At 40.8% G+C, this 25,622-nt stretch overlaps 2 protein-coding genes across 3 annotated transcripts in view; one reads left to right on the forward strand and one right to left on the reverse strand.

Annotated features, from left to right (window-relative positions):
* Nucleotides 1-4,994, forward strand: part of chic1 (cysteine-rich hydrophobic domain 1) — a 5,854-nt gene extending 860 nt beyond the window's left edge. Inside the window, exons 2-6 of the mRNA XM_035669189.1 lie at nucleotides 938-992; nucleotides 1,998-2,153; nucleotides 2,521-2,577; nucleotides 3,035-3,094; nucleotides 3,555-4,994. Coding sequence (XP_035525082.1) covers nucleotides 938-992; nucleotides 1,998-2,153; nucleotides 2,521-2,577; nucleotides 3,035-3,094; nucleotides 3,555-3,605 — 379 coding nt within the window. The 3' untranslated portion in view covers nucleotides 3,606-4,994. The remainder of the gene's footprint in view (nucleotides 1-937; nucleotides 993-1,997; nucleotides 2,154-2,520; nucleotides 2,578-3,034; nucleotides 3,095-3,554) is intronic.
* A 2,097-nt stretch (nucleotides 4,995-7,091) lies between these two features.
* Nucleotides 7,092-25,622, reverse strand: lnx2b (ligand of numb-protein X 2b). 2 transcript variants are annotated; one of them, XM_035669191.1, is made up of 10 exons: nucleotides 25,344-25,622; nucleotides 19,439-20,031; nucleotides 17,648-17,841; nucleotides 15,287-15,486; nucleotides 13,129-13,560; nucleotides 11,885-12,028; nucleotides 10,828-11,002; nucleotides 9,286-9,529; nucleotides 9,014-9,172; nucleotides 7,092-8,923 (listed from the first exon to the last, which is right to left on the reverse strand). In XM_035669191.1, exons 2-10 carry the CDS (start codon nucleotides 19,843-19,845, stop codon nucleotides 8,788-8,790), a joined length of 2,091 nt encoding a protein of 696 aa, XP_035525084.1. In that variant the 5' UTR covers nucleotides 19,846-20,031; nucleotides 25,344-25,622; the 3' UTR covers nucleotides 7,092-8,787. The 2 variants fall into 2 exon arrangements, with proteins under 2 accessions (XP_035525084.1, XP_035525085.1); XM_035669192.1 differs by lacking the exon at nucleotides 25,344-25,622 and adding an exon at nucleotides 21,004-21,110.

The raw sequence follows: 25,622 nt of genomic DNA on the forward strand, positions 1-25,622 counted from the left end.
TAGGAGGATCTATTAGCAGAAACACAATCTGATATTCATAGGTGTGTTTTCATTAGAGTATAATCACCTGAATATGGTAATCATCGTGTTTCTGTTACCTTAGAATGATTGAATTTCATTATATGAAGTATACAATATAAGTGCACATTTTATGATAAAATGTCTGGAAGTTCCTGTATTGAATGTCTAATTTCTTAAAAATAGACAAATATACGAATGAGCCTTTTATATCTATCAAACACTAGTTGGAGATTATTGGGTATTTTGCGGTTTTTGCAGCCCGTTCTTATTCCCAGGTCATCAAATAGAGATGCGAGTGGTGTCCAGTTAATTGCAATCTGCAACTTCACGGCTAGATGAGCCTTTTAATTTTACATGGACATGACAGGCTATTGTGCACAAATGAGCTTCATCTGGCAAAGATTGTGAGCACACCTCTATATATAGATTGACTGCGATGACACACAGCACATCTATGGGATAATTGATCATACGAATGCGATGGTAATATGCCCAATTATTTAGTTACTGGGAGAGATCAAACAATACCCATGGTGATGTCACATGAAGCGAAATAAAGTTAGTTTGTGATATTTTGTATGTTTGACTTTTTGAGATTTTACTGATGATGATGATGAAGAATTATTGTATTGGTTCGTAGGAAATATGATGTCACTTATTCACCTGGATCCTTGTCCCTTTACAATCATGCCATCCTTCTTTAATTATGTGTGATATAATGTCGCCCTTATTATAATGTAAACTGAACTACACCTCAGAAACTGTGTTATGTCTCATCACATCATCCAAAAATATACTTCTATTATTTATTATATATTGTTCTCATCATTTTCTTAGCAATAGCAGATTCTGTATGTAGCTTTAGATCTGTTTGTATTACTGTACGGTAATGCTCACATTGTGTTTGTTCTTTCAGGTTTGGACTGAGCAACAGATTTGACACAGAATTCCCCTCTGTTCTCACGGGAAAGGTACAGTTGCTTTTTAGTTTCCGTGCACTTTCTGTTCAATTCCAAGTAGGAAGAATTAAGCAATTAAAGCCACAGTGATTCTATTGTTCTTTTGGGGCTTTAACTGCCCCGACTTCCCCAAACCAGCCCATTCAAACCTCTCCAAGTGGTTTTGATCTGCTGGAGATGCATTTCAACTAACGCGCCACAGTGCATAGAAAGGAGCTTGAATGTGCTGCTGTCCAGCTCTGTAAATGAGTAAGCCGTCTATGGGGCTCGGTTGGCGGGGGACCCCAGTGTTTTTGAGGGTCCAGCTCCAGGTGATAAAATAATGAAATGAAGACTCTGCCGTAGACAAGAAAGGAAAGCTTCCTGGGTCGGACGCAGAAACACAAAAAGGCTGTAGGGGTAAGAGCAGGCCGAGGGAAGTGTGGGGCAATAAAAAGTATCTTCAGTATTGTGACCCAGGGTGACATGTGATGGATGAGGTCACAATTATGATGATTGAAGGGTGCAGATCAGGCCCTGCTGGGCTTTATTCTGAGGTCTTTGGCTGTTTGCAAAGAGACCTTTGCATCCTGTCATAAAAGATTACGACCCCTGTTTTATGGCGTACAGACTCAGCGAGGAATGAGCATCCATTCAAGTTGTTTGGCCGTCGCTGCCACAGGCACTGAGCTTATCTCTCCTTTGAGTCCCTCCTTGCCTTGAACAGTCTAGAGCTCGGTTAGCAAGTCAGAGGCATAGAATTTAGAGATCTCATCTCATCTCTGGACAACATCTGCAAATATCTACCTGTTGGTTTTCTAAAGCTCTTTGATCTTTTTTTCTGCACAGCTTTTCTTCTGAGCAATTAGGAATCTCTCATGTCAGCACCACCTAGAAACACTTGAATATCCCTCCCTCTTGCGCTTTTGCAAATTGGTTACTGCTTCAGTTTTATGATAATTCCCCCCACTGCTGCATAGACCCTCCAGGAACTGTTCATTCTGGCATACACACATCCATCCTCTCTCTTTTTTCCAGGTAGCACCAGAGGAATTCAAAACCAGCATCAGCCGTGTGAATGCTTGTTTGAAGAAGAACTTGCCTGTGAATGTGAAGTGGCTTCTTTGCGGCTGCCTGTGTTGCTGCTGTACAGTAGGCTGCAGTCTATGGCCTGTTATCTGCCTCAACAAGAGAGTAAGTCCCAGACCTCCTGTGACACGAGTTGGACAGTTTAACTCTCCCTTACATCAGCGCTGATTACTCAGGGGCAGTTATAGCAATTCAGCCACATTGGTCTAAGTGTAGAGGGTAATAACAACTCGTGTTCAATTAGTGGTTCGGTGGAGAAATGACGCGTTGCGCAGCGCAGTTTAAGGGTGTGTGATTCAAAGGTGGTGTTACCACTCAGAATTGATGACAACAAAGTGGAAATTACTAGCTGGTAAATTGGGAGTTCAGTCCATAAATTCTAACACTGTTAGTTTACTGTTACCTGTTAACATGTTAAATGAGTGTTTTGCCGCTTGCATTAACATACTGCATTTGTTTTCTGTTCCAACAGACAAGACGGTCTATTCATAAGTTGTTAGAGTGGGAAAATAACCGGTTATACCACAAGGTAAGAAAGACGACAAATTGCAGATTAGCACCTGTGTTAAAGTGCTTAATTGTCCGTGTGCAGTGTAAGATGAGTATCATCCTGATGGATAATGACCATTAATCTGGTTTGTATAACTCCAACCCCTCAAAGCTGTTTGAGTCAGATCTGGCGCACGGGGTCTGCGAGGACCGTGAGGTCAGCAGTAAAATGCCATGTTAATTTTGTTTTGTCTCGCAGCAACAAATTACAGCTAGTAGCTGTGCAAAGGCATAAAGGAAGCTCTTCAGGGTGTCTGGCCACAGTTTGACCCCGGCGAGACCAGACAGCCCTTCTCCTAAATTCCCCCGACACTGAAGGGGAGATTTCAGACAGATTTTCCTTTGTGTGTATGTGTGTGTGTCTTTTATGTGTGTCTGTTAGAGAGTGAGAGAGATGCTCATTCATTGTGTCTGTGTGTCTTTTCTTCTCTCATCAGCTGGGGCTGCACTGGAAACTCAGTAAAAGAAAATGTGAAAGCAGTAATATGATGGAATACGTAAGTAATGTCTATTAAATATCGGAAAACTAGTCACTTCGCTCGAGTAGATGTAATTTTTTATTTTGTCAGAAGTCAAAGAAGATATGCTGATACATTCAGTATCAACATGTTTGAACCTTGCCGGATGCAGTAATTAAGAATATTTATTCATTATGTTAGTAGAAACCGTAATTCGGTCGGCATTATGTTTCCGTATTTGCTGTTGCAAATTAATTGTATATAAATGTAATTTCTAGGAGACAGGGTTGCTTTATCAGAACCTTTTCTCTTTTGTCAGTAATTAATACCAAGTTACATGATTCTTTATAGCAAACCTCCTAAGAAGTCACAGGCACACAGGATCCATAAATTAAAGCATTACTTGACTTATAGTTTCAGCTCTAATGAAAACAATTATGTTTAAACATCTTGCAGTTGTCTTAAATAATAATTTATTTGTTGTTTTTTCTCCCTGTAGGTGATTCTTATAGAATTCTTACCCAAATATCCTATATTCCGACCGGACTGAGGATGCTGAGAAAAGACTGGATGTGTGGCCCTTGAATCTTATCCTTAGTGCCTTGTATATACAGTATGTTGGAATAAGGGTCTGCACTGACGTCTCTCGTGAGTCGTGACGACCCTGTACATCTCCCAGTACCTTGTACATTAGAATTTGCAACACTGTCACTTTGCTTTAGAGCAGATTTTGCACATTTTCCCAACAGAACTAGACATGTCCCCTTCGTTGCACTCGGATGTGTTTTTCTTACATGTGACAAAACAAGTGAAACTCTCAAAAAGTGCATTTACCCCAAAGAACCATCAACCTGTATCCCATCTATTATATCAGTAATCCCTTGCAAAGAATGTGATGCCTCCACCTTCCTAAACTATCCTTGCCTTATGTATGATTTTTTTTTTTTTAATAACTATGTGTAACAGGAGGAGGAAGGCATTGGGTAATTCAACAAGTCTATAGATTCAAATGCTGTTTGTTGGGTTTCCTCTTTTTGAATCCAGTTCTTTGCAAGTAGATGGGATGGTTGAAATTGCCTAACGTACAGTGTACGTCACCACCCTGTGTTTTCTCTTTACATTTGACCCTCTGTACGTGGGAACTAGCTAGTAAAAGAACTTGACCTGTAAATACCATGTTAGGATAAGCTGTACAGTGGTATACCATTGTTTACATAAAGTTACTTAGCTCTTTAGTTTTTTTGCCAATATATTGCTGTACCATAGTTTTGATTAATGAAAGATGTCTATGTACCTTTCTAGTTTATATGGACCTGTTTACCTTGTAAGCCATATAGTTGCAATGTACATGATGCCAGTGTTAGGACTAATTATTGCACTTGAGCCCAGTAGAAAGTCAGGATACCAGACGATTAAAGATTCATCCAGTGACAACAGCAGTGCATGTTACCATGTGGTTTTTGCCAATGAAGATGACATTCAGTGAGTCGTCATCTGTTAAAGCTGGAGATGGTTTCATCTCTGACGTGCAGTTGGAAGATAACGATTTGAACGCTGCTCTTCCACTCATCTGTTCACTATCATTTTATCCCAACTTTGCATTCATTTTTTATAGTTTTGTACTCTTCCCTGTGCCGTGTTTGGTCCTCCCCATGTGTTAGGAAGCACATACAGTCTACAGTACATGAGCAGATGGTTCTTTTGTTTCAGCCATTCTGTCCAGTGTTAGTGTTATTTTCCTGAATCTAGAGATTGCTGCATTGCGTTGTATTAGAGTGCCTCTGGAATAGTTGGTGAACCACAGAGAAGAACAGGTTGAAATCTGTTTTCTTGTACAAAGGAGATTTTAAATCCTCCTCCCAGTATTGTCTCTGTTACAATTCTTGTAAATGTTTGTCCTAATACCTATGGAGAGAGAAAATAAATTGTTGATTTTGATTTTTCTTTGCTGCTGCTTCCTTTTTTCATTTGAAAGCATTCTGTTTACTGTCACACCTAATCAATGATGTGTCATCTTGGTAAAAACAGATCATTATTCTGCTAATGCACTTTGTCTAAAACCACCACAGAAATGTGGCTATTTGTCATGTTTAACAAGGTGTTGAATCGTTAACTTTAACTAGACAGTCTGCAATTAGTTGACACATTTGTCGAACTCAGGAATGTGTTACTGTATCCTGCTGCTACTTTCTAACGTTATGGACCAGTGGTCAGAGAATACTGGACTGTGTTTCTGCTCTATCTCACCACAACCCCCGAGTACTGAAGTGGTGGGTTTTACTTCAGTACGGTTGGTTGGTTTTATGGTCCTTTGTTTTTTTGTTTTCACATTCACAGTCTGTCCCTGTTTAGACAGAAGGTATCTGTGACATTTTACTGCACCAGCACTCCGATAGTTTAAACTCAAGTTGCTGCCACCACTAGATTTAGTTTATTTGGAGCAGAAGTACTACAGTATGTAATAATACGCCTTCACTACAAGATACAGCCAAAAAGTGTATTTAAATTAATTTAGGATTTCACTACATCTAAAAACATTCCTCTGCAATGTGAGAGTTTCAGAATTTGGTTAATTGACTTCCCTAAGTAAGCAGTGACATGCAGATTTATTTAGTTTGTATACAGTGGGACTGTCACAATATCAGATTGTCACTCCACAATTATCAGGACTTAAAGAAGTCACAATATCATTGTGATATTTATAGAAACCTTTAAAACATTAAATATAATAGTGCTATCAGTCAAATTCATCTTTACCCTTTATCATGTGTTCTGTCTCTCTCTCTTGGCAAATTACTTACACACTGGCAACCAGCATTAAGGTGCATTACCACCACCTACTATGTTGCAGTGTGAACCACAAAGCGGCAACGGAAAGAAACAAATTATTATAGAGGGGCTGGATTATTAACACATTTATTATATGTGTATTAGTATTATTTATGCAATATCAATATTACATTTTTAAGTATCACAATTATTGTCAATATCACAACACCCCTGGTATACAATATGTAAATTGCATTTGACATAAAAAATTCAGTTTTAAAGTACAGTCCTTCTACTTTAGTTAAAAAAACTTTACTTAATTTCTGGTGCTTTATACTTCTACTCCACTACATTTCAGAGGAATATTGTACTTTTTATTCCCCTACATTTATCTGACGTAAGGAGTGGCTTTGATTTTACATAAAAATCATGTTTACATTATATAAAATATGACATATTAATTGTTACAGATTTAAAGCACTGCAGACCCACACAGGTGTTTTCATTTATGTTTCTGATGAGATTTTCTCAGGTTGAAGTTATACAAGGCTCTGAATCTGCTCTGCCGGGATGTCCATGATATCACCAATAACAACGAAAAAGTTGTAACTTATTATACAACAAAACTAACAGCGGAGTCCCTGAAGTCCTGAGAAGTTTGTACTTTTGAAATACTGCATGATGAGTACATTTTCTTTGGATAGTTTCAGTACGTTTTGCAGATTACACTTTTATTATTTATTTTAAATGCATGTAACAGAATAAATCTATATTGCAACTTGTACTTATGTTAAAGATGTACTTCCTCCACCACTAACAATTCATACTGCATATGACACCTTGAGTGTGTGTGACTTAAATATGTACTTTTTACATTTATAGCCTGTTGTACTGGTCTTACTGTCTCGTGTTTGCATATACAAATACAAATGTGTCTGGCTGTGTGCAGGAGAGGTTATAAAAGAGTGAGAAAGTCAAGACTCCTGTATGTGTGTGTGTATGTGTGTGTGCGTCTGAGAGTTGGGTCATGTTGCATTTACATATCATGACTGCTGAGCAAAAGTTTCATGTAAAAAAGTGTTTATATGCGTTTCAGAGGCTAAAATTAATACATTTGACCCAAAGATAAGCAAGAAACCTGGGTAACTTTTTTAATTCTATACAGTTCCTGTCCACTAGGGGTCAGACTGAGCCATGAACAGTGTGTACAGTTTATTAGACATGTCTGACTGCAGTAAATGAGTTCAATAACTTGCACTCATGCTCACTGAAAATCTGATATTTAATCATGGATTGTGGAACAACTGCAAAACCCTTCAGATCTGATCATTACAAGATTTTGGCAGCTTGTGAAGAACAGTAACATTTACATTCATATTAACATTTAAGGTGCAGTGATCACCATTTACCTCCTTGCTCAGCCTTCATAATGAAGTTAGAAGGCCTGATAAACAGAAAAAACAGCATCATTTGTTATGGTTTTACTGAACATAATAAAAGAGTGGACAGGTTAATATGCTCACTAACTACTGTATATGTACTGTAATATATATATATATATATATATATGTTATTCAATAAGTCTTGTATCAATTAAGATACAATGAAGGCCACCAGGAATGTGTTGACACAAAAAGAACGAGGTAAAACAAATATATCTGAACAAGGCCATTCTCCTTTTGCTATAAACTGTATATAATGAGAGGAAACAATGAAAGGAAACACATCTTTCAAAAGTGACAATTTAAGGCATGTATACATTCTGGTTTGTCCTTCAATGTCTACGGGGCACCCGCTGAAAGTCATTCAGAATGAGCTAATATATCATTTGAAAATAAATACAGAGCGCGGGTCAATGGACATTGATTTTTAATAAATCAAAAGCGGTCTTATTTATAGATTAACACTTTTGAGAGCAAACATTCATCACAGAATTATTTGCTTTGATGAACTGTAACTCACAGTTTTAAACAAAATAAATGTGTCCGAGTTTACAGGAAATAGACTTGGACCCAAGCCGTTTCCTACCAAAGCAATTCTGATTAACCGGTCTCCGTATGTTTCCTGTTGAGTTTAATGTGTACGATTTTTACTGATTACTTTTATGGCTTAGACAGGACTGGAGCTCACACATTTTAGACTCTTACTGTATGCAGCAGCATGAAAGTGTCGAGACTATAGGTCTTTTCTTTGGCTTCAACCTCGCTGTCAAAACCAAAGTCTCTTTATAACACAATGTACCTATAGCTGTTGATTTGAATTCTTAGTGTCACTTTGTTACGCATTTTCAGAGTGCAATGTAAATAAAGTTGATAAAAAAAAAAAACATCACACTAGTGGGACAAAAGATGCAAGCCAGGATAATTTTTCCATCTTTGGCATCAGTCTACACAGTCAGCAGCCACTTTGTTAATTGTAGTCATCTATAATTCTTCATCACAGCTGTCTAAATATATTGTAACGCTACATTTCATCTTTGGATGCCGTTTCTGTGAATCACTTGAATCAAGTCATGACTATCAAATGATAAGATTAACAGGAAAGCAAGAACTACATATTCAGAAAAGGATAAAAAAGCAATCAAAAAAAAAAAAACAACAACTATCCTTCCTGTTTACCCTTAAGATATAATTCACTGATTGTCATCATTTTTGCACCCTGATTAATCCCATTTTGTGCAACCATCTGCCCTTTGAGTGTGAGAGAACAATGAAACAAACAGGTACCAACTCAGACTATGCGTAAGAAAGTAATTTCCATAGTACACAGGATGGAACTTGAGTACACACAAGGTCTGTATTACATAACTGATAAAAAAAAAACGTAACAAGAATGTAACCTAACAGTAAGTTACCTATGGAGGAGACGGTGAGTCAAGAATGCAGCAGAACAGGGCAAAGATCTGTGTGTCTGCATGTGATCAACAAAGAGGGTGATAAGTAAAGAGAGTGAATGGGCAGAAGCTACACAAGACTCCCAGGCCAGGACACCACAGTCAGTGTGACTTTATTCTTCTGCAGCTTCAGCATGGGGATGAGAGAAGAGTTGTTCATTCCCACTGTTGTGGCTCCGTTCACCGCCACTATCTCATCGCCGCACCTGGAGGGAACCACAGATCATTGAGTACGAGTGATGACAGGATACAGGAGCGCATTACATCATACGGGAGTCAAATTGGGCTAAACTTACTTGAGGCGTCCGTCAAAGTGAGCTGGTGTACCAGGCACGATGGTTTTGATGAAGAAAGGCTGCTGGCCGTGGCTCTCCTCGTAGCCCCCGACAATACTGAAGCCCCAGCTCTCGTTGTTGGTCTTCTGCAGGACAATGTCTCGGCACCAGTGCATGTGACTGAAAGGACAAGAGCGGAAGAGTCAGAGCCAACTCTTTCAAATAAAAATTAACAGAATACACTTGAAGGAGGAGGAAGAGAATTCAATCAGTGGTAATGAAGGCGGCTCCACCTCGGTAAGCCCAGCCAGCGAGTCCACAGCGGCGTCCAGTTGAGGGCGTCGTCTCGTTGGTCGTCCACAGGATCCAGCTCATCCTTGTTGGCAGCCTCGATGTCCTCCTCCAAGTCCTCAGAGTGGGTCTGGATGACGCGGAGCACCACCTGGGACTGAGCTGTCTGAGCCTTCAGCACAGAAACCGCCTCATTGTAGGTCAACTGGGTGAGATCAACACCGTTGATGCTCAGCAGAACGTCACCTGAGGAAACAGATCATGTGAACGTGGACAGAGACATTTTAGTTAAGAGGAGCTCTGTGCTCAATATGAGGACGTTTTTCATTTTCCTTTTGTTTTTTTACTTTGCGTAATCTCAATTTGCTGTCAAGACGGATAAGACAGGATAAAAACTTTCTACATTGAGCGATCTAAATTTCCAAAAACAAGTTTTCATCCTGTTTCATCCATTTTTGTAGAAACGTCTGTCCACAGTGAAATACCTACAAAATATAAAAATGTCTAGATCTCTTCTTCCTCGCCCTCTTTTCAGTAGACAATACCCAAACCGCACATCACAGCCAACATCTGCTAAGTAGTGGGACAAACCGCCGGCTGTCCAAATCATTATTTCATGGTCTGGTCATCGTCTGACAAAATAAACATAATTATAATTACAAGATGACAGCTGTGCTGTATAATCGGCTGAATCAAGCTTTTAAATGTGTGATCACAGAAAAAGTTAGAAGCAACAGAAGGCTGTCTTCCTAACTTTGCTGTCACACAGCCCCCGCCTGTGATTGAGCTACACACATGGCCTGTTTCTTTGCTCAGTGACAGCCTCTTACACCTCTGTCCAGTTATCTTGATCCATATGTTCAGCTATACCATTTTTTAATACAGCCAAATTCGGCTAGTAAACACTACAGACATTCAGAAGCTGCTGCACTGCAGTGATATGATCCGTATTTTATAACAATGATTAGAGAGAAAGTTTGACTAAGAGAGTCTTTGTAACTTGCAGCCTGCAGCTCCCAACCCTCAGTGGACTGGTTTATGTCATCATTTGGCAAAAGCTCCATTTACCCCGGACAGACTGCAGAGTTATTTACACACTCTGGAGGCCGTTTTGAAAAAGCTCCCATTCTCTAGTCTGGGCTGAAATGGAGAGTTAAAATAAAATCTAACCGGCTTAATGTGGATGTATTGTAGACCACACCTCTCCCAAAGAAGTCAGTGTCGAGCCTTTATTTCAGCACATCCTCTCTGTTTAAGTGTCCTTGAACAACACATTGTATCCCTGAATAGAGGCAAGTGAAAAGAGAATTGCCCTTTTCCTATTCAGCCAACTGTCACATTGTAATAGATTTGCAAACTGAACTGGAAATTGTTTCCCATAAAACAGTTTCTTGCTGTTGCTGTGTTCAGTGTATTTATGCAAACATTCTCACACAATAAGCAAGCCACAATAAATAGCATTACAAAGACACATTTCCTAAAGCAATAAGTACAATTTCCTTATTAAAAGTAAAAATCACCGATCACCAGATGCTGCTTTGTACCTCTCTTAATGGTGCCATCTCGGTGCAAACAGCCGACAGGCTGCACACTCGTGATGTAAACGGGCAGCCGGCTGCGACAGTCCCTCCCTCCAGCAATGGTGATGCCCAGGGAAAGCCGAGGCTCCTTCTTCAAGCTCACTGTCTTCTCCTGGCTGGAAAACCCACCTGGAGGATCCTGTATGAACAATGAGGTAAATCAATACAAAACAATGTCACATTTATTGATTTAACATCACCATAAGGACTTTTAAAATAATGCCGGTGTCATGTTTTCACAAATTATTGTTTTATCTTTTTTTAATCGACATGAAATCTGTGCTGCCAATTAACTTCAGCCTCTCCAAGACCCTTTGACTTAATGGATTCCTCTCACAAAACCACTCGTAGAAACAAATGTGAAACATTTGAGATGGAGCTGAGAGGTAAGGGTAGAGGTAACGTGTGAGGATCAACACTAAGCTCTCGTAGTGGAAAAGATGTGTGGAAAATGACAGCTACAACCAGCCTCCTTGTTTCCCTCTACAGTCTGTAAACCATGAGAAGGGAAGCTCGGGGGAGGTGGGGGCTCTTCCTCCCCCCAGCAGGGAACCCATCCCCCCCCAGCAAGACGAAAAGGCTCCACTCTGCAGGCGAAAGCTAACTGTTACCAGCTTTGATCCTCTGCCACGCAAAGAAACAGCCAAAAAACAACAAGACAGTGGCCCCATAGCGGCAGAATGAGCAGCACCCCAGGCCTTTTGATCAGGACAGAGGGAGGCCCCAGAGAAGGGCTTTCATCTCTGCTCACCGACGCAGGTGTCTGCTCTCAAAGCTTCTCACCCCCAACTGGGGGTGTATGGTACAACTGAGTGTGACTGACAAAGGAGCGATTGTCACAATTACACTGAGTAAACAGAAACATGTAAAGTTTGTAAGATACTGCGACCAGCATTGTGCTCAGTGGTGTAAAAGGAAGTTAGAGTTCCTGCAGGCAACAGCTGGCGAGGGCCAAAATAAATATGGACATAAAATATTTCATTAAAATAGTAAGGGCATGGCTGGCTATGTTCAGTATTACTTTCATGTAGGTGGAGCGGCGCCTGAAGTACTGCGGCTCAGGCCTCCTGGCTGCTCTGCTCTGTTGTCCCTCTCTGCCGCCTCCTCCTTCTTCCTGAGTCTCTGCAGGTCTCATCACCACGAAGTTCACACGCACCTCACTCGCCTAAATGCACACAAAAGAATAGCAAGTCATTCCACAGTAAATACATATACAGGAGTCACTGATTGGTGTTTTGGTTCTCATTTTGGTAGTTTTACTTATTTTGTCCAATCAAAAACACATAATTTATGTTATTGCCAACCATTTTCCATGTCATAATTATTCGTTTTGAGATTGATTTGCTACCGTCCTGGCAGCCTCTGTTTCATTGTAATTTCAGGGAGGAATTCAACTTGCAGAGACTAGAGTTAATCATTAACATTAAACACACTTTAGATAACTAGCAGAAGGATCTATGACAAGCTATTACTTTTTATTAAGAGCAAGATAAGTGGACAAAAACTATTCAAAAAGCCATCATATTTTGTAAAGATACTCGTGGTCACCAAAGGATTTTTTTAATACCCCTTGACCTTTCCATTTACTGCCACTATCAGGCCAAAATATCTCAAAGTTGGCACATTTTCATTGGCAGACAACTATTAAATTTGTAGGGTACTTTATGCTCTTCAGGGGATACAGGGATATCCTGTTCAATTCATTTTAGGCCTTATGTCTTTTCTATTGTGTCATCTTACATGTGCCAAACTAGTAGCCCGACTACTTATGTAAGATTCCATTGGCAGCACCTCTTTTCTCTTATTAGTCACTTTGTACTGTGTAATTAATGCTGCAACTTCTAAGCCAGCAAAGTTCGAGGCCTTTAGACTTGTGTTAATGTTACATCATTGCAAAGTAATTGAAAGCAGTGACTGAGAGTCCTCCTTATGGCTGCATTCAAGTGTTTGTGGGAAACCCCAACAACTGATGACCAATAAGAAGTGAACAAAGCCCTTTTATGATTGAACTACATAATTCACATTAACCTTTTCAGACTGTTGTTGTTTGCACATTGCTTGTCCTCTTTGTTTCTCGGCCTCGATAACACAATAACATCATTCTAAAATTAAGGTGTTTAAAGGTTCAACATGCCAAAATGAACTCAAACCAATAGTAGAAGTCAATCTTTAAACTTGTGGCATGCTTTAGTAAAAGGTTAGTGATAATGTAGAGTGTGTGTATTTTGTAGTTAATCCTGTCCTATCTTTGGTCCTTTAATGTACCTGTATGATCTGGGCAGCGCTCTCAGGTGTGCCATGTCTCAGGTCATGGCCATTGATGGCCAACACTTTGTCATTGTTCCTCAGTTTTCCGTCTTTGGCTGCCAAACCACCAGACAGCAGGTCCAGGATGAAAACCCCACTCTCATCTGATTTGCGGATGAGTTTGATGCCGAGCGGTTCGGAGCGCTGACTCTTCATTAGCGTCACCTGCAGGACTGTGCCAGGGTTGTGATTGGAGGTAGCGTTGCCATGGGGACTGTGAGAAGGCTGGGAGGCAGTGGAAGTGGTGGAAGAGGAAGGGTGATGATCAGACCGTGGATCTCTTGATTTGAATCCTTTCTCCTGCATAACAGTGAGCCTGAGGACAGAAGGCTGCCGCAGCACTGCGATGGCCCGAGTGTGGGGGACTGAAGCCAAACTGACGTCATTCACCTGGAGACATGACAACAGAGAAAATAAAACATAGTGGAGGAGCAGCCAAACATAAACATGGCAGTACACACTGTACGTATACTGCAACTACAGGAAGTTATTACAAGGTTTTTGTGAAGCAGAGATCATCTAATGATGTTACTTTTCCTGCAAGATATCGGTTATAAAGTGGAGCAGTGACTCAAAACTCAAAACAAAAATTTGTGAAATCTGTCACATCTGAATTTCTTTTACCTGCATCAGACCGATCAGAACATATACGGAACAAATACTAATCACAAGTTATCATCAGCTCCTTTGTTCTCTTTAAAATAAGCATGTCACAGTGATATTTGCCTTCACAAAAATCAATGCAGTGGTTCAAGGGGAATGGAAAGATTGAGTTTCTTAGTGATGCAATCTTCACTCTTCTTCACCGTATCTCTTTACATCCACCAGCCTTCCACAAAACCAAAAGAAATGCAGCTAATATTTCACATCCTGAAGGCAGCCTGTTGCCTGGTAGGTTTTGTTTTCAGTTCCAGGTTCAGGATTGGTTGGCTTTGGAGGAAAAGCTGCATTTCGGAGGACAGAGCTGAGGCTAAAATACTTTATAAGCTCGGTTTACAGCTGTACCACGTTCCAGGAGAACCGGAGGGTAGAAATCCAAGGAGGACATTGTTGGAAGAGAGCAAACCACAACTTATTAAAATCTCCAATTAGTCATATTCTGCACTATTCTGCAAACCGAAAGCGTTACTGCAAATAAAACACTAAACCCTACTTAAAAATTAGTAGAAATATTATAATATAATATAAACGTATTTATGATATGTATAACATTTCCATGAGTATTGACACTGACCTCTAATATTTAGATAGTGAAATGTGTATAGAATTTGAATATCATACAAGTGGCACTAGAGCTGCAAATGTTTAGTTCATTAACCGACTGAAAGAAAATTAACCTGCAACTGTTTTGATAATCAATTTATTGTTTAAGTGATTTTTTAAGCAAACGTGCCAAACATTTGATGAATCCAGGTTCTTGCATTATAGAAAACTGAGGTTTTTTGAGTTTGGACTGTTGGTCAGATTAAACATTTGGTGTAAATTTATCCCACAATGCCACATTGGGCTCTAGGGTATTGTATTGTAATGTAATGAAACTGTTTTCTGCCATTTTGTAGACCAAATGATCAAAATGGAAAATAATCAACAGATTCATCAATAATGAAAATAATCATTACATGCAGCCTCTAGTGGCACAATAAATTATTACTGCTAGCAGAGAACCCATCACATTGCTTTATAATAACTCAGGTTATATAATATATAAATGTATATATGTATATGTTATTTAATCTTTATAAAAGAACAGATTATATTTTAGTCTTTGAACATGGACCCTCTCAAACAGAAAGGTGGTAAGTCAATCAGTGACATCAACCAGGTAAAGTTGCTTACACTAACATGACGTGTTTGGCCCGGCAATATTAACCACGCCTTGTTACCATGGAGCTTAAACCCGTTTATCTCGAATATCTACTCTCCCTGATGCAAAGCACCACATTTACAATATCATGAGAATGCAACGACTAAGTGTTTATGCAAAAACATGTTGGACTGTGTCCTGCTAAGCCACAAGGATACTTCTGAATTCCCACGCTGAAGAAGAGATAAATATTTACATCATGGACTACATTATGTCAACACTTTAGTCATTTAGTTCATGAGTCTTTCTGACCTCTAAGATATGGTCCCCTGGGGCCAGTCTGCCATCACGAGCTGCTAGCGAGTCCCTGACAATCTCTTGGATGACTATGTTCCCCAGCGGCGTGTCTTTCCCCCCCACGATGCGAAGGCCCAGCTCCTCTTCCGGCTCCTCTCTGAACAGCTCCACCACATTGGCCTCGGCCACCAGACTGGACCGCAGGGGGGTGTTGTCTGGAGGGGAGAGGAACAGTGGAATGAATATGGATGTATTTCCTGTTTATGACGCAAATAACTCCCACTCCTCAGCTCTTGATGGCTGAGTTGCACCATATACCTGATAAACATACAGTATGTGATAATAAAAGTATAATATCAATGTGCAAGCACAAACAGGGGTCCAACAGGGCAAGAAACACGAGCACTCAGGCAATCATACAGGTTTTAAACCAACTCTTAGGTTAGCTGAGTCAAACGGACACAATTATTACTTAAATCAACAACAATTCATCACAGTTTAAGGAACATGACTTGTTGCTCTAAACACTCAACACTAGATGTATGGGGTGCTCCTAGAAACGGGGAAAAAGCAGGATGAACAAAAAAGCAATCTAACAGCCTATTTGTTGTTTTATCCATCACAGTTTACAGACTTCCTGGTCCAACGTTGTTCTAATAACTACTCTTGTACATGCCCAGAATTGTATTGTTCAATGAGGGATTATTTCATTTCACATGTCCTTGCTTTTGCTTTCACCAACCAAATAAAGAGGTTTATATCATCCAGCTACTGTTACTGGTTACAACTTGTGTTTCTGTCCTATTCTAGTGATGTCACCAGATACGTACCCAGAACTCTTTACTTAAAGGTCAAGTGTGTAAAATGTAGGAGGATCTATTGGTAGAAATAGAATATAATATCCAAATGGTATGTTTTCATTAGTGTATAATCACCTAAAAATAAGAATTGTTATGTTTTAGTTACCTTAGAAGAGTGTTTTTTATCTATTGACACCATATGTCACCTCCCATGGAGGCCACCATCTTGAACCACCATGTTTCTACAGTAGCCCAGAAAGGACAAACCAAACACTGGCCATTTGCATATCTTGCACGTTACGCATGAAGGGGTGGGTAAACAAAGGGAATTGCAATCTGCAACTACAGCGCTTGATGGCACTAAATCGTGCACACCGGACCTTTAAGTGAGTACAGTGTTTCTATACTCTGTAGAAATGACAGCCAGGAAAACTGTACATGCAGTAAATTAAAGGAATACTCTGAAATGTTTTGTTACGTTGTTTGTGCTAAGATAAATTGAGAATATCTTGTACAGGTCTCCTTACCGAATGCATTGAGATATATGTTGATCTCCTCATCTAAACTCCCAGAAAAACAGCAAGAAACCAAAATTCTGGAGTAAACATTTACAAGACATGCATAAAGTTACATAATACTGTGTCAAACAATAACCTGTCTGTGAACTTTTGCTGACGTTTGTTTTTACAGTACACAGCAAACAGCAGCACAGATCGGGAACACACTAAAGCAGAGTCGTTCCAATAAACCAGCACACGTTCTAGCCCACTGAACAGAGACTCTCTGATCCGTGTGGACACACAATATAAGTATTTACATGCTACAGCTAATAAGTCCCATGAGCAAGGGCATGATTTCAGCAGACAACAGACTACAGACGAGTCAACATGCTGACATATTAATGCCTAAAACAATATTTCAGCAATCAATAAATACAAAACGTAATTGTAAATTTAAATGTGATTTTACGAGCATAGAGCGGTAACTTGATTACAACAGAGAATACAATGACAACAATTCAAACCTCTCTGTAGATAGTGATTACCAGTTGCCTGGCAACTATGTTTTAGTGGACTTTAGTCCATGGCACTGGCTTACAAGTTTCTTTCAGGGTTTTTCCCTGAAATGAGACTGTCTGGTTAAAACATCTGTGAGCTGGTACGTGTTCCTACGACTTGAAGGATGATTCACTTGTGACAGAATCAAAACCTGCAGGCTAAAAACATTGGAAATTCACGTCTGCGTGTTTTGACAAGCAGCCCCTTTGAAAGGGGGGAAGAGGCACAAGGGGTTTAGGTTTTCTGCAATCACCCCATGAAACTATTTCCGTTTAGCCTAGAAGCTTCAATAAACAAAAACATTACTCGGTGTCACTGCCACAGTATGACCGACCTCCTATTGCCTAAGTCATTTCCTAAGAAGTGGTGATTATAATTATCACGTTTCTGTCTATGTGGGTACAAAGAAAACAGAAAAGTCATTGTATTTGTGCTGTGCTGATTGTACATTAAACAGACTGGTGGGACTGAATCGCTGATATAATGGTGGTTGTTAGAATGATAAAATGACTCCATACCATCCTCACTTTCTTCATAGGCAGGATTAATCAGCCCGGGCTCAGGCTGATCTCGGGTAGGATTTCGGGTCAGAGTCGCTGAATGTTTAGCCTCACCAGACGACTCCCCGTCACCCTTACGTCCCTTTAGCTCGTTCCACGAGGGCCTCTTCCTCTTCTCTGCTTCCTCCCTCAGTCTTCTAAAAACAGGACATCTGAGGACAGACAGGAACAGGGAGGAAACTAGTAAAGGGAATGATGTGGCTGATGCCTGACCAGCCTACTCTTTCAGAAACAATCCTTGATGATAAAAATGGAAAGGTTTCGTGTTACAAAGGAGTGCCAGGTATGGATGAATACAGAAATAGAGAAAGCAAATGGATGTTAGAAGTGTTTTGAAAGGGAAAAGAGGAGACAATAGTGTATTTATGCAAGAGAGGAGAAGCACTATGCAGATGAGTAGACAATTTCACTGCATTGCAGGGTGTCTGAGTGAGACAGGTTGAGTCTGATTAAGTCAGTCAGAGTGCTGGGACTGCTGCTTGTTCTTCATGCCTGAACTTTGTCTCCTTATTGTTTGCACAGAGAGGCTGCAGTTGGACAATCTGCCACCCACAGCTGACTGCGTAACGGCTGGCCACCAGGATGATAAGCACCACACCGGCCATGTGGAAAAACAGGACTGCTGACCTAAACCCCGCCTTGAGCTCAATAATTACAAGTGTTCACAGAAGACCTGAGCTACCAGGAATAGACACAGGTACAACTTGAAAAGGAGGAAAACAGTCTTTGGAAGGGCATGTAGAGGAGGAATAAACTATTTTGATAACAGTTATTTTACATTCCTGAAAAGTAATCAGAATTCTTTTGGCAGAGTTAACAATCTTCAGATCTTATGATTACCTTCCAGTGGGAATGCATGCAGGCCTTGAGATGCCTTACAATATAATACATCCACTTTAAGAAACATAAGAGACATTTTTTGGAAATACGTGTATTTGCTTTTTAAAATATGAAGGTACAGCCAGCAACAATTTGCCTTTTTTTACAGTTTTGTACTGAATAAACAAACCAGAGTGAATTTAGTGAATTTAAGAGATGCCGGTAGTCAGATTTTGTTACCTTGGACAAAGCCAAGCCTGGACAGATATGAGTGCGGTACTGTATCAATCTTCTCATTTAACTCTCGAAAAGAATTTCCAAAAATGTTAACTATTCCTTTAATGACCGGTTAGTGGGGTTTGTTTTCAGTGGACACTAGGAAGGCTTGGTTCAACACCTTAGAGCACCAGAGACAAACATCAATATGGCATAAAGTAACATCAAACCAGCACCACTATAAAAATTATATTTTTTTATACAGTCTTCTCTTGCTATAAATGATTATCCTGTGCTCACTGATCTGTTTATATGCCCACTGCCTTGTACAATAATACTACTCACTGTGATATACAACTCTTTTGATGTATTCTCGCCGATATGCCTTATAAGGCTTAGTCACCATTTGAACCCGTGCCTCAAATCCCCTGAATCCCTGCTGAAAGCCCCTGTGCCTCTTGACAAATCAGCACTCTAACTCATCCTTTATATTCTGTGTCAAACATTTTGTTGCTAGTGATATTCTTTTCGATGTACTATGTATGGCTTTCCCCTGCTGCAGTATAATAAACACAACTCTTCTGCTTAAGGTGAGGTCTGCCTCAGACAGGGTCAAAAAGTCAAACTAACACAAGGATTTTAACCTCGTAACAGTCTAACAGTCTCTACTCAATCTGCTGTCACAGCCTGTCAGCGAACCATCCAGACTCTTACCTGTTGTGCAGGTGAGGCTGCAGTTCACAGCGCTGCATCTTCTGCTGACACTCTGCATTGTGGGGGCACATCACAGTCAGCTTGTCCAGCAGGTTCCTGACCAGCAGGCTGGAGGGACGGCACTGGTGCAGCTGCAGCCGCTGGCGGTCCACTGGGCAGAAGTCCTGCTCTTTCAAGAAGTTGCTCAGACAATGAAAGCAATAGGTGTGACCACAAGGGGTGTCCATAGGTCTAAGGAGGGGCTGCAGACAGATGTGGCAAACAAGTTCATCGTCCACATCATCCTGGTACTCATACAGGTGGCTTTCCGGGCCATCGTGCTGCTGGCCACACTCCTTACAAACCCGCGCCCACGACAGACCTGCAGTGCAACTGCTGCCCGCAACTTTGGTTTCTGTTGTAGCCATTGGCTGAGGGAGCTCAGTCTAAACTTCTTTGTCTCTGGAAAAGATCTGCGTCCTCTTATCTCCTTAAAAAGTGTGTCTCTATATTTCATAAGTCCATGTCTGCATGTCCAAACCTTAAATCCATTCCAACTGGGAAACAATGATCCGGAGTCAAAAATGTCATCTCCATGTCTTCATTTTGGTTTTCTGTTGAGAGAGAAGCACAGTCAGGTCTAGTGTAGAAGTTGGACTATTCCCACTCATACCGACCAGCTCCACAGGAAACGACAAATCCACAGAACAGCAGCAATATGGCAGCAAGCCGCAGCTGCTTCCTCTCAGCTAGTTTCCTGAGGGACAAAAGGAATTTTCCTCCCAGCTAAAAGTCACCGTGCTCCACACTGAAAGGGCTAAACTGTGAAATGAGGCAAGAGAAAATGGACTAAAGTCAAACCCCTGCTAATGGGAAGGAACAAAGGCATGGCACTATACCAGAGTAAGAATTTTGAATGAACTGGGCAGAAATACAACCCCCATCAAGAATGACCCCTTGCACCCAATCGGCAGTGGTCTCCATCCCTTTGTGCGGTTCCTAATCTCCTTTAATTCCCTCTCATAAGGAGAGTGCCGATTAGGAATGCATTCTTCTGAGAAACTTTTGGCCACTTACTCCACAAATATATTAAATACTCACGTCATAAATTACACCAAATACATTGAGTTAGATTAGCCAAGAGAAACTGCCTCCACTAACAGCATGTACATGGATTTTTAATTAAATTAAATGCAAAGGGTGAACCTTTATTCACTGCTCAATAAAGCCGGGAGCACAAAGTGCCTTTACATTTCAGTAAATGGCTTTTATTAAACATAAGGAGTTTTGCACTGAAGACTTTGACAGGCATCCTTTCAGAAGGTTTCATGGTGTCTGAGTGGCTAAAATAGCACAGAAATGCACAAAACACCACCAAATACCACCTTAAGACACACGGGTTTGTCCTAAGAACCCAAAGAAGTAAAGAGAAATGCTCTCCTGCACACTACCACATTTGAAAATGAAAAAAATAAGCCACCACAATGAACCCACTGCCTTTAGTCCCCTTCTCTTTGTGACCCCAGTCCAGATTTCAGCCACAAAAAGGCTGCTTTATCTTCAGTTATTGCCTTGGAGCGACTCACCCGAGATATCTTTGTTGTCAAGCGCCCAGTAGCCACCGCACGCAAACACGAGACTCTAACCTCGCAGCTGCCTCAAGCCTGAATGAAACTAGAGCCCTGCCTCTCCAGCAGCACACCGTCAGAATAATGTGTGTGTGTGTGTGGACACATATTTGTGTGCATGAGCATGGCTGTGTATGAGCTCTGACTGCACCGGCGTGAGGAATGCAGAGGGGAATTGGTGTAACTAGGCAGAGTGAGGGGAAAGGAGAAGTGTTCCCTCTGCCTCTGTCAATGCCAGTGAATGTGTGTGTGTTTGGGGGGGTTGGGGACTCATACTGCTGATGCTGCACTACCACAGGTAAAGTACTCTGGGTAGCTGAATTACTGATTGCAAACACACAAGACCGATTACAAATACGTGTGCACACGCCTTTCTACATACACGCACACCGGCTGAGGTCACACAGGCCTTCTTTCTCTCTTCATCTTCACTCTGTACAAGCGATACCTCGTCCTGTAATGGATAGGGGTCATGGATCCTGTAGCACAGAGAGGGAAGCACAGTAGAAACCAGGCTGTGCTCCATTTATTTGGAAATCACATGACTCAGTGCAGGAATGTGAAACAACCGATAAACAATATAATACATTAAATACACTCTGCTGCCCTGCTGCGAAAGGAGCAGCCTATTCTCTTATTAAAAAAAACATTCAGAATTTAACTGCTATCAAGGGGTAATATTTGCTTTGCGATAAAGTGCCATGCAGTAGCTGGGAGCCATAGCTGGCCGCAGAGAGCACCCAGTGGGTTTCACTGAGGAGCCACCCTGGAGACCCTCCTGATTACTGTTTGAAGGTGACTGGCTCTGTAATGATCTATCACTGTACACTATCACCAAACTGACACGGCAGTATATCTTCATGTTTCTCAAGGATGCAGCATGACATCAATAAAGGTACTCGTCTTTCTCTGGACGCTCCATGTGAAATGGACACTTGACAAAATGCAAAAGTATAATGTAAAATGTAAAAAAAAGGTGTAGTGCAGAGACGATTAGTTGACTGATAGTCAATGAATGGGTTAGTCGAGTCTGGTTTTTAAAGCTTTCTTTTCTCTGTTTTATATCAGAGTAAAATCACACCTTGGACTTCTGGGAAACTGGGATTTTTCACAGATTTGTGAACTGTGATTTTTCACTATTTTTAAAAATGAAAAGGCCAAACAATTACAGGTCCAGTGTGTAGGATTCAGTGGCATCTCACAGTGTAATTGCAGAACTCACCCTCCACTTCTAAGCGCAAAAGAGGAACTATGGCGGCCGTGGGATGCACATAAAACACAAACACCCCCGTCTACAGCCAGTGTTTGGTTTGTCCCTTCCTGGCTATTGTAGAAACATGGCAGCCCAATAGATCCTCTGAAATGTTTCACACTGACTTTTAATTAAATAATATTTGGCAGTATAGTTAATAATGAAAATAACTGTTAGCTGCAGCTCCAAACTGAATAGCTTTAAGTTATTGGCTGTTACTCTGAGAAAACAGTTAATCTGAAGCTCTGGGTTAGGGACATTTTTTATCTTCAGACTAGAATACACAACAGAATACAACTCTGAATTAACTAATTCATCCAAAGAGTAAAAATAAACAAGCAATAGTGAAGATAATCATCAGTTGCAGCCCTCGAAAAGTGTTAGATTCAAAACCTAAATCTAACTCAACATTACAATTTTAATACAAATTTGTATTAAATTTAATCCTAATCCCTCACTAGAGCCAGAAAAACATCTGACAGGAATCCCACCTAAAGAAATATTTTAGTCTAGACTGAACGTTCATGTTTATGAAAGTAGCAATAGAAGACAGTTTCGCAATAAAAGGGGTGAAATATTGTTTCTACAGGTTTGGATAGAACCAAAGCATCAATAAAACCAGCCTTAATGAGGGAACGCCTGATCCAAATCAAAGGCCTTGTAATCATGTGACAGTCTAAGCTTTCAAGGGAAATGTCTGTGGCCCTACGGTGTCCTCCAGTCTCGCAGAGGATTACCCGAGGTGGCGTTCCTTCAAAGCTGAGCCGAATCCCTCGCTTTGATGGTTGATATGAGTGAGTCACATGTGCTGCCACACCCTCAGTGAACGCAGGTGAGGCCATGTTAGACAAATAATTTTTCCATGAGGCAGGATGTGTGTGTCTCTACCAGTGTTACTCCAAGGTCTGGTATTACCAATAGACATGACACATTAAAAACTGCACGGGATGGAATGGAAAATTAATCAAATTGCTACCCAGGAGTGAATGACTCTTAATCACCAGTGTCTGAGTATGACATAATCCAGTGAAAAATTCGAACACGTCTAAGATTACACTTTTATGGCTGCGTCAATTACAGCAAAAGCTTCTACGATCAGTGCTCTTCTTAAACGTAAAGTCTAATTTCCTTTGTAGTTCAAATAAAACGCCATATATTTTGAGCACCATCTGAACATTATCTAACCGCCATAGCAACAAGATGCAAAGTCCCCTGCTTTCAATACAATGACCAATATTTGCATTTAAATAAATATAAATCTATATGCAGGAAATAATAATGAACAACACAAACCACCTGAGTGACCATCGTTCCCCCGAAGAGCTTTCCACTCCAACTTCCCGGTTTGTTCTTTCAAACAACCAAACCAGTTGGATTCTTCAGCCTCGCTCGCTGCAGATGCTCACATGTGCAGTGGTACCAATGTCTCGCCTACAGATCACACATGGAGGTTAAGCTTAAGTTCAGAGGGCCTCTGAGCCTCCCCATTGTACCACAGCCTGCCTGCACACACCAAACAAACACCGCCCCTACATTAACTTATCATCAGCCGAGGATATTGTTACCATGAAGGGCAGAAGGTAACAGTAATTCACAAACAAAAGCCTGTCTGTGCATTTTCCTACAGTGTCAGTGTCTCACCCAACCAATGAAAACAGAAATGTGTGGTATTACTCAGCTGATGATTGATTGATTGACACAAAATATGGCTGGTTGGAATCTTTTTATTGTCTCAGTGTCGCAGCAACTATATCTGTAATCCTTTCTTCTGCAGAAACTCAGCTTAACTTTTACTCTGTTGTTACTCGCAGCAGCTACTGCAGAGCAGACGTGGCACAAACTCTAGAATATGTCTGTGAAACAGAAGAACTGGTACTTGACTAAAATATTACTCAAGATGAGGTCGGATTACAAAAGTAGACCTTTTGAATACTGGACTCTGCATAGCTGCCCATAATCACACTAAATTAGGCCACTTTTGCATCTTGACCAGTGGGGGAAAAAGTACTTAAATCCTTTAAGTAAGTAAAAATAAAAAGAACTCAATGTACAGAATGGCTGTTTTGTAATATTACTGAGGAAAAAAGCATTATAATGAAGCTGTGTTGTGCTGCAGCGATGCTCTGACCTATAAATGTTGTTCTTTAAATGTAAGAAAACATGTTTGTTTGGCACCCAAAGGATTTCACAGAATCCTGATTTTAATAGTCATGTCAGAGATGCTCGCACTAATCGTGAATCATATCGCAGTATCTGTCAAAATAATCCCAATATGATGTTTTTAGCATGATACTATAATCTATGAAGATGCATCATATTTTATAAACGGATCATATTTTCCGTATGTGAAATGATTTAGCAGCAAAGTAACCAGTAACTACACCAATCAAATAACCCTAGTGGAGTAATATGTATATTACTATACAAGTATAAAGCAACATTAAATGGAGATAACTCAAGCACACTCAGTACATCTCCTGAGTTCCTCTCAAAATTAATACACAGGTACAAACCAATCCATCAGCTCTCCACACAGTCACCATCTGAGCTAAAAAAGCTACTCAATAACAGTAACAAGGACATTTGTAATCACTTTCCAGCCCTGCCTGCCTGGATGTGTGTTGTCACTGGGACCATAAATAACTCACTGGTCTCCCCTCCCTCCCTCCCCACTCTTGTCAGGCTCATGGCTGTTGGTTTGCTCCTAATCACTACAACAATGTGACAGATCCAAATGACAGAAGGGGTAATAAAAGTTAGACTTCATAGGTTCCTCAGTCACACCGACGGTATCCCGGTTAATACAGCAGTTAGAGCTGGTTCACCTTCAGCTCACAGCCCGCCGAGAAAGCGCTGACTGCTGCACACCTTGACCACGGAAACTCACTTTTCTGCCAACGAATGAATAAATGCTCCAATACACCCACATTTGACCAACAAATACAGGCCCCTGGTGTTCCCCCTAAAAGTCTGACACAGCTTTACTCGAGGTCGGTTCACACAAACGAACACAATTTGCTCAAGTCGAGACCGAAACTCGTCTTACCTGTGTGAAGGTTGTTTTTCCCCCGGAAGCAGCTAACGTATGACGGCTAGCTGAAACAAAGAGACCACCGTTTGAAGTCAGTCAGTAATACCGAGTTTAAAACAGCCCGGATACACTGGACAGCAGCCACACCGCAGAACATTTATTGTTTCTCTTTTTTTTTTTTACCGCATTGCTGTGGCGGAGTTATCGCAGCCCGTCCCAGGTGTTAGTTCAACCTACAGGCGGAGGCTGGGCGACGGTCCCAGTTTCGAGCAAACACAGGGTGAGCACAGGAAG

This window comes from Morone saxatilis, unplaced genomic scaffold (genome assembly GCF_004916995.1).
Source record: "Morone saxatilis isolate NCDOM2014 unplaced genomic scaffold, NCSU_SB_2.0 Contig22, whole genome shotgun sequence".
Classification (NCBI taxonomy): Eukaryota; Metazoa; Chordata; class Actinopteri; family Moronidae; genus Morone; species Morone saxatilis.